The sequence below is a fragment of the Monodelphis domestica genome, chromosome 3, assembly GCF_027887165.1.
Source record: "Monodelphis domestica isolate mMonDom1 chromosome 3, mMonDom1.pri, whole genome shotgun sequence".
Lineage (NCBI taxonomy): Eukaryota > Metazoa > Chordata > Mammalia > Didelphimorphia > Didelphidae > Monodelphis > Monodelphis domestica.
Window position 1 is genome coordinate 165,732,282 of NC_077229.1, and position 15,020 is coordinate 165,747,301.

General features: G+C 38.9%; 1 protein-coding gene across 16 annotated transcripts in view; it reads right to left on the reverse strand.

The window, feature by feature from the left end:
* Nucleotides 1-15,020, reverse strand: part of RIMS2 (regulating synaptic membrane exocytosis 2) — an 821,462-nt gene that overhangs the window by 606,513 nt on the left and 199,929 nt on the right. The window contains exon 5 of one of the 16 annotated variants that reach the window (XM_056823203.1): nucleotides 14,557-14,568. The exons of the other annotated variants lie outside the window; for them this stretch is intronic. Coding sequence (XP_056679181.1) covers nucleotides 14,557-14,568 — 12 coding nt within the window. The remainder of the gene's footprint in view (nucleotides 1-14,556; nucleotides 14,569-15,020) is intronic. 16 annotated transcript variants of the gene reach the window in all.

Here is a 15,020-nt window from a genome sequence, read left to right on the forward strand (position 1 = left end):
CTGCTTTAGGGGAGAAAACTCCTTGCTGAACAATGAAAAATACTTAAACCCATACTTAAGCCATGCCTATTTTTAGAATTAATACAAAGGGGTGCTAAGTACCTATAAAGGTCAGGCAACTTGTGAACTTACAAGGAGCAAAGAGGAAAAAACTTACTCAGAGATTCTAGCCTACTCAGGTGTGGATTACTAAAAGGATTAGTCTACTCAGGTGTGAATTCAGAATGGGCTGTCCTTTGGAAAATGTCTACAGTGATTGGTAGATGGAAGAACTTAGGGGAGGTAACATAGGAGAAAACCCGCTATATAAGAAAAGGACAGGCTGTTGAAAAAGAGGAGTCTCTTGAGAGACAGTCTCTAAGGAGGTTGTTGAGAGAAGGACAATCTCTAAGAAGGTCTCTCAAGGGAGGCTGACTCTGGCTGGAACTCCCTCTGGGGAGACTCTGTCCCCCTGAATCCTCGCTTGAACAGATCTTATGGGAGTGATTAAGGACTGACTGATCTTTTCTTTTAGGGCTTAGGCCTGGGTTGGCTAGGGCTGCCTGGGCCGGCCTGTTCTTTCCTCATTTATTTCCTTTCTCTCTCTCTCTCTCTCTCTCTCTCTCTCTCTCTCTCTCTCTCTCTCTCTCTCTCTCTCTCTCTCTCTCTCTCTCTCTCTCTCTCTCTCTCTCTTTGATTGCTCATTGTATTATTAATTAAATTCTCTATAAAACCCAGTTAACTTGGATATATTTCATAATTGGGGATATTTCCCTGGCGACCACCTTATATTTGATTTGATACAAGACACTGAAGTGAAATATATTTTCTGAGGTCACAATTTACTCACCCACTCTTATATCTATTACAATTTATGTCTTCCACTATTTAACTCACTACAGTTTAAGGCCTTCAACTATTGTAACTCTTACAGTTTATGGCATCCACTCTTTTAAATGCCACAACCTTAAAAATAGAGCTAGGTTGCTCACTATGCAGAAGAGTGTAACAAGCTACAGTTCTAAGGTCAGCAGATTCTCCTCTCTAAATCCTTCTGACTTGGAGTCTATAATTGCCTGGATATAAACTTCATTTACCTGTTACCACTCTCTGCTTGCCATTTGCCTTATCTGTACCACAAAAATCTGAATCCCCCTAGAAAAGTCTATCTCTAGATACTCTCTCCAGAATTGAGTTTTCTAAATGAAGCAATGGAGGTATTCCTTGTTCTGTTTGCTACTTCCAGACCCTCTTCCTCATCATGCCATCACTTAGTAACTTCTCCTCCTAAGTTTGATCTATCCAGATCATATTAATGAATATCCACTGGCCCCCATTTCATTCTCCTTTCCTTTCTCTTCAGTGGAGAGTTCACAACAGTATTATGTTCTAGTCCAACCCCTGTCCTGATACTAGGGGACTTCAATATAGTTCTGATATTCCTTAAAACATATTGGCCTCCTGTTCTATTAACCTTTTCAACTTCCATGATCTATACCTCCACTCAACTTCAGCTATTCACAAGGTTGGTCATAACTTTAATCCCACCAATTCATAAATTCATAGAAAGAAAGGACTTCAAAGGCCATCCTGTCCAATCCCTCCAAAACTGAGACTCAGTGAGGTGATATCATTTAAATAAGTTGTATATCCATGGTTCAAAACTCTTAAATTGCTCTATCTGATCATAATCGCCTCTCCTTTCATCTTTGTCTATGCTTCACCCTTCATAAGCCTGTTTTTTTTTATCCTGACTACAATCTCTAATCACTTCACTCCTAGAAGATTTCTGAGTTCATCAGCCAAACTTTAGCCTTACTTGCCCCACTTTGAACTCCATATATCCAATCAGTTGCCAGATTCCATCAATTCTACCTTCTCATCATCTTTTAAATCTGATTCCCTTTGCTATACTACATGATTACTACCATAGTTTAGGCCTTCACCTCCTCTCATCTGGAGTATATAACATGCTTTCCTAATTGGTCTATCTCTAATTCTTCTCTAAACTATCTTCCACAAAGTTGCTATATTAATATTTCTAAAGCAAATTACTGATTATCATTTTTGAGACTCTCTTGCTTAAGGAACTTCAGTAGTTCCTTATTTCCCTTAGGATAAAAAACAGAATCACATAATTTCCGAGTTGAAAGCAACCTCCAAGGCTGTCTAGTCTAATCGATGCCTAATTGAATATCTCTTCTATAAATGTCCTCAGCAAGTGGGCCTTTATATATTTATGACAATAATTAATTGGGGAGAAAGGGACCCTGCCACCTTCTATGTGTGGAAAGGAAACAAGACTGACAGTTGGTGGGGGAAAGGGCAACTGGAGTGGCAGTTGGGTCTTGTGACTAGCACTTCCTTCCTGCCAGGCTTTACTTCCTTCCTGGTGTTAGAGGTGGGAGGAGCTTGTTCAGCCCAGTCTGGAGTGGAGTGCCACTATACTATTCCCTATACACAAAGGTACACAAAAGTATGTGTGATCTCATGTGTGTGAATGTTGTCTCCAAATATGTAAAGCATTACTTCCTGCTCATCCAATATGACCTCTTATGAGGTTACCACAAGGCATACATTCAACATGGTGTGGGACTTCCTTACATTCCCTTGGCCTTGTGTGGATAAAGGTAAAGTACATGAATGATCCAATTGCTATCCATCATTCCCATCAGATACTGAGCTCCATGTTTGAAAGGGAGAAAGAAGCCATACATTTATTAACATATTCATTCTAGTTCTCCTTCATAATTTTTCATTTGTAATGTAGCTGGATCACTCTACTATATGATTCTCTTTTGATCTCTATGACACTTATTTTCATTGGAAACTAGTGTTCCATTCCAGTCCATAAAAGATTAATAGTAAAATATTGGTATTAAAAATGTGGGCCTTTGTTTCAAGAGGAAGTTTAGAGTAATTAGAAGAACTTTGTGATTTCCCAAAGGCATTCTAGTTATATTCCCCTTTTTGTTCAATTTATGGCCCTATGTATTGTCTATTTACAGTGTATATCCAAGATATGTGTATGTATAGAAATAGAGGCTTATATAAAAACATGTAGAACTCATTTACCAATTTAGTTACACATTTGTAGTATTTATCACTACAGAGATACATATTCCCATCACACACATTATATAGAGTTATATATGTATATTTATATATTATTTAATGCATAAAGGCATATGTATATAGTAATGAATGAGTCCTATTGTTTATCCAACTAACTAAATATCATAGACTAGATATTAGACATTCTTTATCCACTTGTTTATTCCTATATTGACAAGTAAGCCAAAATATTTTGAGATGTGATGGTTCTCTTCTAGGATTCTATACAATATTCTTGGGTTTGACACAACTAGTCCAATGACTCCTTCCTAAATAAAAACATCTCTAGGACCTGACCATAAGGGAGTTCCTTTTCTTGGCTTAAACTTTGAGTTAGAGCTCATATATCAACCACCTTGGTAGATATATACCTGACTCTCTGTATTATGCTTCATTTGATATTAAAGAAAAGACAATTTTTTTAAACCTTTACTTCCATCTTGGAGTCAATACTGTGTATTGACTCCAAGACAGAAGAGTGGTAAGGGCTAGGCAAGGTTAATTGACTTGCCCAAGGTCACACAGCTGGGAAGTGTCTGAGGCCAGATTTGAACCTAGGACCTCCCATCTCTAGGTCTGACTCTCAATCCAATGAGCCACCCATATCCCCCCCCCTCCCAGGCAATCTTTAAATGAGTTTCTTTTCTCTTTTTCAAAGAATTATAAACAAATCTGGTACTGAGGGTGAAGCATTTTGATGGAGAATCTTAAACTATCATTTTGTCCTACCTAATCAAATAGTTTTTAAAAAATAGTCAAAAAACAGGAAATAGAGTGAGATCTTATATCCTCTACATCTTGTATATTCCTCATGTTACTGCTAGATTTGCTCTTTTCTGGCCAAGAAAACAAGTTGAATTTCTCTTCCAAATAACAGCCCTTGAAATAAATCTTCCCTAGTCCTTTCAACCAATTGTAATGTCCCCTCACCATCCTGGACACTCTCCTCTAGCCAATTTATGAATGCTCTAGACACTAAAGATAGGCTAAATCCCAATTTCAGAAGATGAGATAACTACAGACAGCTGTAGAAGAAAACAACTTTTGCACTTTAATTAGAAATGGGGTGACTTTTATAGAAAAAGAAATCAGGTAGCCTGAAGTAAAAAAGGAAGTCACAAGCATAGCAAGGCTCTAAATATCACAGCTGCAGCTGTGAAATAACAGTGTTTATATTTCTCAAATGGGAAAAATATTGCTAGTCATCTATGAATATTTTCAACCACACACACACACACACACAGTAATCACCATAAGAAGTATTTTTGAGCATGAAGGTAAATAAGATATGCCAGCAATAAGGAAAGACTTCACTGATGAGTACCTAAACATCATTGGCTCAGGACAGCCTGGTATCCAAAGGGACTCGTTAAATTTGTTAAGATGAAGAAAGCTCCCAAATATTAGCACTAAGCAATTCAGGAGTCATTTAAGGAGCCCTACTAAAACTAACTCCATGTAAACACAGTGAATATCTCCCCTGTGCGATGAAATGTAAGCCACTTTATCACTGAAACTATGCTATTATTATGCCTTTTCCTCCTTTGTGTGAGTGGATAAGCATGGAAGAGTAGTCAGATCATGTTCTATTCTAGAAAGGCTTATACAACTATAACCTTCACATTAGTAATGGGTACAAATTATACAAAGGTCTTTATTGTGACTTATAAGGTCTAGAAGTGCTGTATGCCCAAGAAACATCGTGCCTCCTATTTGACCTTACGTTATCAATTATTTTCTCTCTTTCATTAAGCCCCTTACTGGCTTCTTCCCCTCCACTTCCCAATGTATCATTAGAATGTTAGAACTGGAAGGAACATTGGAAAGCATCCATTCTAAGCATTGCATTTACAGATAACAAAACTAAAGCTTAAGAGTGAAGTGATTGACCAATAGACACATTAAGACAATGGTGGAATCCAGTTTGGACTAAGGCCTTTCATTTCCCATTCAAGTTTTCATTCCATTATATCAAATTATCAAAGTTTTCTATCTTGGAAAAACTACTTTTTCACTTGGTGCTTCTCCCTAGGCACATTTCTAGAGTACTAGATTGTATTCACTACCTATACTTCCTCTCCACCCTTATATTTTTCAACTCTTTGCAATCTAGCTTCCAGCTCAGATATTCTAATGAAACATCATTTTTCCAAGCTCACTAATGACCAGCAAGGAGTGTATGGGGTGCTCAAGGAGGGGTAGTATCTCTGGTATGGAGGGCTTGTCGTGCCCTCCTAGGGCAGCTCTCCAGCCTCTGACCCCCACCTGACACCCAGCTCTCACTTGTGGCTCCCAGTAGCTGCTAGCATGTGGCAGCGGCCATACCCTGGGCAATGGCTTCAACAGGCCAGCTAAACCTTGTGAGGGTAGCCATAAGGTTCATCAACCCCTGGTGAACCAGGGCTTTGCTCACCCAGCATATGAAGACTGCTTCGGCGGAACAGGTAGAAGAAACCAATAAGAAGGTTCAACGGCTGAGATGGCGATGCAGCAAAGCACTGTGGAGTGCTTAGGGCGTGTTGGAGCACAAAAGACAATGCGGCCATCCAATGCAGCTGAGGAAGTCTCCAGGTGTAACGATTTTTCATGCCACTGGACCCAGGCTTCCAACGCCGAGAGAGTGGGACTGTCTCTGTGCATCAACTTTTCCGCTTAAATCTCTTTCACGCACAAGTATCTTTGTGCACACTCATCAATCCTGACCCTGTCCACACTCTTCAAGACCTGCGGTGATGGGGGAGTGGAGACGCAACAGGTGGAGGTGACCACTGGTAGTTGTAGTCACGATCCTGCACATAGGCAGCCCACAGACCAGTGGTCACTCGGCCCTGTAGGGCAGCAGGGACGTTTGGCAGCATCCTGGGTGACTGAGCAGCCCTCTCTAGGACAGCACTGCTCACCCTAATCAAGGGAGGGGACTAGAAAAGGTGTCCCACACATTGCCTGCCCTACAAACACCCGGTCAGCACACCACGGTTGGCGGGTCATCCCTTTAAGTGGTCGAAATCAAAAGAAACAAAACACAAAGAAATTCCTACTAGGAGCATGGAACATCAGAACATTACTTGATAGAGAGAATACCCCAAGACCTGAGAGAAGAACAGCTCTAATAGGTAAAGAACTGGCACAATATAACATCAACATAGCAGCCTTAAGTGAAACACGCTTACCAGAAGAGGGATCACTCAGCGAACCCACCACTGGATACACCTTCTTCTGGAAAGGTAGACTGACCAGCACAGAGGAGACAATCGAGCAGTTCTACTCTGACCTGAGTGCCATCCTGCACTCAGTGCCCACAAATGACAAGCTGATACTACTGGGAGACTTCAACGCCCGCATTGGCCAGGACCGTGAAAGATGGAAAGGAGTGCTCAGCAAACACAGCATGGGCAAAATGAACAACAGCCTACTGCTACTCAGCAAATGCTCAGAGTTCGAACTCACCATCACGAACACTGTTTTCAGAATGGCGAACAAATATAAAACAACATGGAGGCACCCATGATCAAAACAGTGGCATCTCATTGACTATATCATTGTATGCCGGCGAGACATCCATGATGTAAAGATCACCAGAGCCATGAGAGGAGCTGAATGCTGGACAGACCACCGATTGGTTAGAGCGACTCTTCAAATGCGCATTGCGCCTCGCCATCCAAAATGCGCCCAGACAGTTCGCGCATTTTACAACGTGAGTCATTTTAGAGATCCTTCTTATTTGCAAACATTCCAGGCCTGCCTGGATGACAAACTGTCTGCCAAGGGACCACTCACTGGAAGCTCAACCAAGAAATGGAACCAGTTCAGAGACACAGTGAAGGAAACATCAAAGGCAGTCCTAGGCCCCAAACAACACAACCACCAGGACTGGTTCAACAAGAACAACACTGCTATTGAAGACCTATTGAGCAAAAAGAACAAAGCCTTTATGGAGTGGCAAAATTACCCAAAATCTGCTCCTAAAAAGGACAGATTCAAGTCTCTCCAAGCCACAGAGCAGCGTGAGATCAGGAAGATGCAAGACCGATGGTGGGGAAAAAAGGCAGAAGAAATCCAGTGTTTTGCTGATATGAAAAACTACAAACAATTTTTCAGTGCCCTCAAGACTGCCTATGGGCCATTAAAACCCACCACCACTCCCTTGCTATCCTCTGACAGTGACACTCTCATAAAAGATAAAAAAGGCATCAGCAACAAGTGGAAAGAACACTTCAGTCAGCTTCTCAATTGACCCTCTTCAGTCGACCAAAGCGCCCTTGACCAGATCCCCCAAAACCGCTCCATTGAACAACTTGATGTCCCTCCTTCAATAGAGGAAGTCCAAAAAGCCATTAAACAAATGAGTGCAGGCAAGGCACCTGGTAAAGACGGGATCCCAACCGAGGTGTACAAGGCCTTAAATGGAAAGGCACTCCAGGTATTCCACATAGTCCTGACCAGCATATGGAAAGAGGAAGACATGCCCCCAGAACTCAGAGATGCCTCTATCGTAGCCCTATACAAGAACAAAGGCTCACAAGCAGCCTGTGACAACTACAGAGGCATCTCACTACTCTCCACTGCTGGAAAGATCCTCGCCCGTGTTATACTCAACAGACTCCTGTCATCTGTTTCAGAGCAGAACCTGCCTGAATCACAATGTGGCTTCTGACCAGATCGCAGCACCATCGACATGGTCTTCACGGTGAGGCAAATGCAGGAAAAATACCTTGAGCAGAACCTACGTCTCTACATTGTCTTCATAGATCTGACAAAGGCATTCGACACAGTGAAGAGGGACGCAATGTGGGTGATCCTCAGCAAGCTCGGTTGCCCAGCAAAATTCTTCAAACTGATCCAGCTCTTTCATGTCAACATGATAGGGGAAGTCCTATCTGGAGGAGAGACTTCCGATCGCTTCAACATCTCCAATGGCGTGAAACAAGGCTGTGTCCTCAGTCCGGTACTATTCAACCTATACTTCACCCAAGTATTATGACATGCTGTGATGCATCTAGACCTGGGCATCTACATCAAATACCGACTGGATGGCTCACTATTCGACCTTCGCCACCTGACTGCAAAAACAAAGACAACAGAGAGACTCATCCTGGAAGCTCTCTTCGCAGATGACTGTGCTCTCATGGCCCACCAAGAAAATCATCTTCAAACCATTGTGGACAGGTTCTCCACTGCAACAAAACTGTTTGGCCTGACGATCAGCCTCAGCAAAACAGAGGTGCTGTTCCAACCTGCACCAGGGAGGCCAACAAACCAGCCGTACATTACAATCGACGACACGCAGCTTTCTAACATTAACACTTTCAAGTACCTGGGCAGCACCATCGCCAACGACGGGTCTCTCAACCATGAGATTAATGCCAGGATCCGAAAGGCCAGCCAGGCACTTGGGCGTCTGCACTGCAAAGTCCTCCAACACAGCGGTGTAAGCACTGCGACGAAGCTCAAAGTGTATATAGCACAGTGGTCCTCAGCTCGCTCCTGTACGGTTGTGAGACATGGACACTGTACCGGAAGCACATGAAACAGCTGGAGCAATTCCACCAATGCTCCCTCCGGTCAATCATGAGGATCCGATGGCAGGACCAAATCACCAACCAGGAAGTCCTCGACAGAGCCAACTCCACCAGCATCGAAGTCATGGTCCTCAAAACCCAGCTACGATGGTCTGGACACGTCATCCGCATGGACCCACAGAGAATACCAAGACAGGTATTCTATGGTGAACTGTCAGCTGGACTCAGGAAACAAGGCCGACCAAAGAAAAGATTCAAGGATCAGCTAAAGTCCAACTTGAAGTGGGCTGGCATGACACCAAAGCAACTAGAACTCGCTGCCTCTGTCAGAAGCAGCTGGTGAACCCACATTCACCATGCCGCCACCACCTGTGAAGATGAGTGAAGTCGATGTCTTGCCGCTATGCGTGAACGCTGACACCAGGCCACAACCGCACCTCCCGTAACAACTGGCGTCCCAGGCCCCATGTGCCACAAACTCTGTGCCTCAGCCTTTGGACTCCAAAGCCACATGAGGGTACACCGTAGATGAAACTGCACAAAGACAATTGTCATTCTCGATCACCGAGAGACTACCACTAATGACCAGCGACCTTTTCTCAGCTCTTTGCCTTGATGTTTCTGTAGCATTTGACTTCATTGGCCAGCAACTCTTTCTTAATACTTTTGCTCTTTTAACATAAACATTATGTATAATTTGAATCTATTATCCTAAAAACTATGATCCCCAGCAAAACTATAATTCCCAGCACCCTACTCACTTCTTGTCTTACGTGCTGACATAGACAAGATATAAATTGGGTGCAGTTCTGTAGCCTGCTCTTTTTCCTTCCTGTCGAGGCTTTGGTGGATTGGGGAATTTTGAGCAGGTAGAAAAAACTTAGTCACATGGTTCTGTTTTGTCATATAACAAACTTTATAAAAAATAATTAAAATATTACACATTAATTTAAATCTTAAAATTACACCATACTCTCTCGTAGTTCTTATTTGATCTCTTTTTCTCTGTCTCCATTGCCATTTTATACTCTTAACCTTATTTATCACTGGAAAACAGGTATGTTCCAGAATTCTATCCCTGATCAAATATAAATTCAACATTATGAACATGAGACCTAACGTGATCTATATAAATAGAGATATACTTTAAGTAGCTTGATTTGTGGGTCTGGAATTCAGAAAAGAGGTCGTGTCTTGAAATTTATATTTGCAAGCCATCAGAAGTGATGCTTAAAGCCAGAAAAGAGAATGGATTTTCCAAGAGAGTATAGAATGAGAAGAGGCCCATAACAGACCCATAAGAAACGTCTACATCAAGGGCTTGATTAGAGGATCAGTAACCAAAGAAACTAACAGAGAAGATAATCTAGAGATGTTGGAGAACCAGGGGAGAAGAGAATGGCATTTCTTAAAGGAAAGAAGATAGCAGCTCACATCAAGTGGCAAACAGTGGCAAAAGCTCAAAAGAGGTCAGGGAGGATGACTACAAAAGGGACTTAGATTTGGGAATTCGGTGGTTGCTGGTAACCACTGAGAGAACCATTTTACAAAAGTGATAATAGTGAATAACCACTTATAACAAACCGAGTAGTGAATAAGTAGTTAAGTGAAAGCAACCTTTGCATTTTCAAAAATTTTAGCAATACAATGGAGTAAAGAGATAAAATAGTGGATAAGATACAAAAAAAAGGCCAAGAAAAAAACTTTTTTTTGACAGCTTGGAAAAAATGACCATGCTTGCCTACAAAGAGAAAAGATTTTACATTATAGGATATTCTGAGTATCACATTTTAGGAAGAATACTAGCAAGTGGGAGTAATGTCAGAGGACAATAGCCAGAAAGGTGAGTGGACTCAAAAATCATGCTATTGCAACATCTAGACCTAGGAATACTCAACTCAAGGAGGATAAAATAATGGATGGTGTGATTGAAGTCATCAAATATTTGAAGTGCTGTCCTGTGGAAGAGAACTTAGATAAATGAATGGAAAAGCACTTATTATGTGCTTACTGTGTGATAAAATGCTGGGGATACAGATATAAAAGTGAGATAGTCCATGTTTTCAAGAAGTTCTTCAAGAAGACCACACATGGCCCCACTCTTCCTTAGGATTCAGCATCAATGCAGAAAGCAAGGCCCAGGGGTCCTTGGGTATATCCTCATGAAAAATGACAATTCTGGGAGGTATGAAGTCTTAGTGGCAGGGAATATAAGGGCCAGTGAATATCCAGGGGCAAAATTAAAACCAGTGGAAGTTACAGATGGCATCGTTAGTTCAACTCAGTGATGCTAACAATTAAAGCTACCTCATAGTGAGATAGGCTACCTTGGGAGGGGATAATTTCTTAATTACTAGACTTCTTCAAGGGGAGGCTATATGATATTAGAAATGTTTTAGACAGGATTCTTCCTGCAAGAATTACCTGGACTAGACTTCTGTGTTCCCCTCTAGCTTTGGAATTCCATGATTCTATTATCCCTGCCTCTGACCTTTTCCCTTTCCCATATATTCTTCCAATGGCAGAACAATGGAGTATACAGAGGATGGCACTAAAAGTTAAGAAAAGCCATGTTCTAATAACACTTCTTACTCTTAATATCTGTTTGACCTGAGTTAAATCACAACTTCAATAAAAATTGTTTCTTCAAAGAACATGAATCTTGTAACCATGGGAAAATATTCTAAATTAACTAATTAAATAAAAATTTTTAAAAAATCTTAAAAAAAAGCAGACCTTTGAATCACTCACAAAATGTTCATTCAAGATTTTCAAAAATAAAACATAGTTAATCTCGAAAAAAATTTGTTTCTTCAAAAAACCTCAATTTCCATGAAAATGGGAACACCATGAGAATATTGGGTGGGCCTCCTAATTTATGGGAAGACATGCACAAGAGTTGCATAAGATGAGTAGGCATAGATAGGTTGCAATCTATATACTGATTGAAACTTCTAAAGCCGTAAGACCACAGAACCATTTGATTAATAGTAGCATCTACTTTGCAGGGTTATGAAAAGGATCAAATAAGTTAATCTATATAGGGAGTTTTAGAAACCTTAAAGTACACTGTTAATGAGAGATGTTACTATTATTATTCCCAGAGATGCCCAATGTCTATATTATCCAATTAAAGTGATGATCATATAACTTCTGATTAAAACATTTAAACTCCCAATCCTGTCACTGAAGGACAGTCTCAGTTTGACACTGACTTATCATTCCAGGTTCTCTCACATCCTTTCACATGATCTAAATTCCAGTCAAATTATACTCTTAGAATTGCTCATTCTAGTTCTACCTTCTCCTTAACTTGAAAAGCTCCAATGCCTAAAACGCATTATCTTCCATCTCTTTTTGTTGAAATTCCTTCTTTCCTATAAAGGCTTTACTTAATTATCATTCCTCCATGAAACCTACCTTGATCTCTCCCACTGAAAATTGTCTCTTCCTCTTCAGATATATCATAGTTCTTTTGCACTGACCACATTCTTCCTTGCATTATTTGTGAGTGCATGTGTGAGTGTTTGTGTATAGGACATCCACCCTATTAACTGGTCAGTTAACTGAGAATATTAATTGTATTTTGCTTCATCTTTTTATCCTCAGCATCTAGAATGGGACCTTACACATAACAGGTGATTAATAAATATTTGTTGAATTAAACTGAATTTATTAAACCAAAAACATATGAATTCCCTTTGACATCAACTCTGACCCAAAGCTAACCATCATCAATTCATAGCATGTGGAAGCATGCAACTTCTAATGTCAACAGCATTCATTTGGCTATCAAACTAAATTGTGAAAAATTCAATATAGGAAGAATAATATATCAATTTTATTTAAGGCTCAAAAGGTCATGCTGTGATTTTACTATGTGGTAAATTTATGCAAATAGAACTATTCTCCACAGTAATCTCTCTTACTTGGAATAATTCTGATACTATGAATATAGCAAACCTTTTATTTAGAAACAAGAGTTTCTTCCAAACATGGTAATCAAAACATCTATAATTAGGTGTATTGTTGCATGAACAAAGATAAATATGGTACTTTAACATTTTTATCTATTTCATTTCTCCAATTCAATTTGTGTTAGTTATCTATTAAGATAATACAGGAATAAGGTAGAGTTTAGAAAATAAAGAATAGCTTTGGGTTGGGAGGCAATATATCTACAGGAACCTAGAATAATTGAAACAATCACCAAATATTGTATTTGAACTAAAAAAATACACTTATTTTTCTACTTTGATAACTTTTAAAGTTTCAAACTTGACATCTGCAAAACTTTTTATTTTATAATTTTATTTTATAATTAGATATAAATTAACTATTCTTTTTCATATTATAATTGCCAACTAGTTGTCTCATCTTAATCATCAACAGCATTTATTAACTACCCACTGTGTGGAGAGTACTCTAATGAGTAATAAGAGCCATATTGACATTAATTTTAAATGTTCCATAAGCATTTCAAAACCAACGTAAGTCAACATAGTTATCTCTGTTAATCCTTAGTTTCAAATAGTCAAAAAGTTTCAAAAAGTCTTTGATTGTTGTTATGAAATAAAATCAGTATGTCAAAATCACTTCAGTGACAAACATTAATAAGCACTTCATTTTTAGAAAAGGTCTCAAAATTCTTCATCATAACAATGGAAAAATATTCAATTATTATGTATCCATTCATGGATTCTCTGTTCCATCAAATTCCAAGGTGGATCCAAAAATCACAGAATCTTTCTAATGTCTAGACTTCCACAGGATAGTCAAAGCACATTACAGGATCTAGTGACTGCCCTGCTCTGGTCCTAGAAGGGTTTGCAGTCTAGCACAAAGTCCCCTCAAACATAAAACACAATCAACCAGAAAATTTGGAAGACCAATATGGCCCATCATTAAGTCAAGAGCCAAACCCTCCTTATCCCTAATGAGAATAATGCCCTTGAACAATAAAATGCCATTTCTCTTAGAAAGAAGTTTAGAAATCCATAATTAGGAGACTAGAGGATAATAACTCTAGAGTTAGAAGGAATCCCCAAAATCATCTTGTCTAACTTTCTTATTTTATAGCTAAGGAAGCTAAGGCCCAAGTAGGTTCAGCAAATGCTCCAATGTCACACATATCACTTTGAGGCACTCAGAAGGATCTACTCCTTAATGACAAGCTCTCCTCAAATTTTAGAGATTCCTCAACTCAATAGTATTGGAACATTGAAAATTTGTATTTGTTATTATGAGAATTAAAGATTGATCCTAACACACTTCACAGGTAGCTTAAATATGAATTAAACTCCTCAGAACAGACTAACATGGACTACCAAAGGCCAATCCTTTGTCCCAAACCCACAGTCCAGAATATCATCATTATTATAATATTTATATTTTATGAAGTGAGGGAGAAAGAGTATTAACATTTCAAATTCATCATTAAGGATATTTTAATCATCTCATACTTAAAATCAACTTCACAGTACATTCTTATTTACAATAATCCTTGCTATATCCTGGTGCAAATGACTTGTTAACTGCTCTGCCAGAACTAAAATTAGACTCCAAACCTAACTTATCTAGACATCTCCCCATATTTTAACTGTAGAAAATATTGAATTTTAAAAGTCATATAATGAGAAAGCAAAGTGAAATTCAAGTTTTATCTCAGGGAAGATTCTACAAAATCCCTTTAACTGGAATTCTAAAGAGATATTCTCCCTTAAGTGTTAAATAAGTTTTAATTGATCATTTTCCACATTAATCATATATAAAATATTTATCATTCAGAAATATAATTGCATATTAAACTAGTTTTTAATCAACAGCAATTGTCATGCATCCTCTCTTGAAAATGAAAAGATTTAAAGTAGCTACAAATTCTCATTTTGAAGTTATCAACAGCACTAATGTCAATAAATAGTAAAAGAAAGAAAAAGGTTCTAACCACTTTGTCCTCCTGGTGGGAAGGTCCATGAAAGCAAGAAAGAAAAGACAGGAAAAGAGAAAGAAGAAAAGAAATAATTACTACCATTCTGAAAGCAAATAAGATTGTTAATAATAAGTTTTAGGAAAGCCTAAAGTAACAACATTTGATTCAACTATGAAAACTGATAGGAAAAGAATAATACAATTTTATTTAAGGTTTAAAGAACATGCTGTGTTTTATAGTAAGCTGTAAGATTCATGCAAATAGTAATGTTTCCATAAGAGCAATTTAATTCCCCAATGTAATAAGAAAAAGACTTCTACATGGACAAATGAATTTTTGAATGATCATTCTCTAACAGAAAATTTGACAAAACTGTGAAAAAATTCTATATACAGAGTTAATAAACACATGCTATTATCAGTTTTCACCTGAATATAATATAATCTCATCCTAGTGGTAAAAATTCTATTCTCATTTGA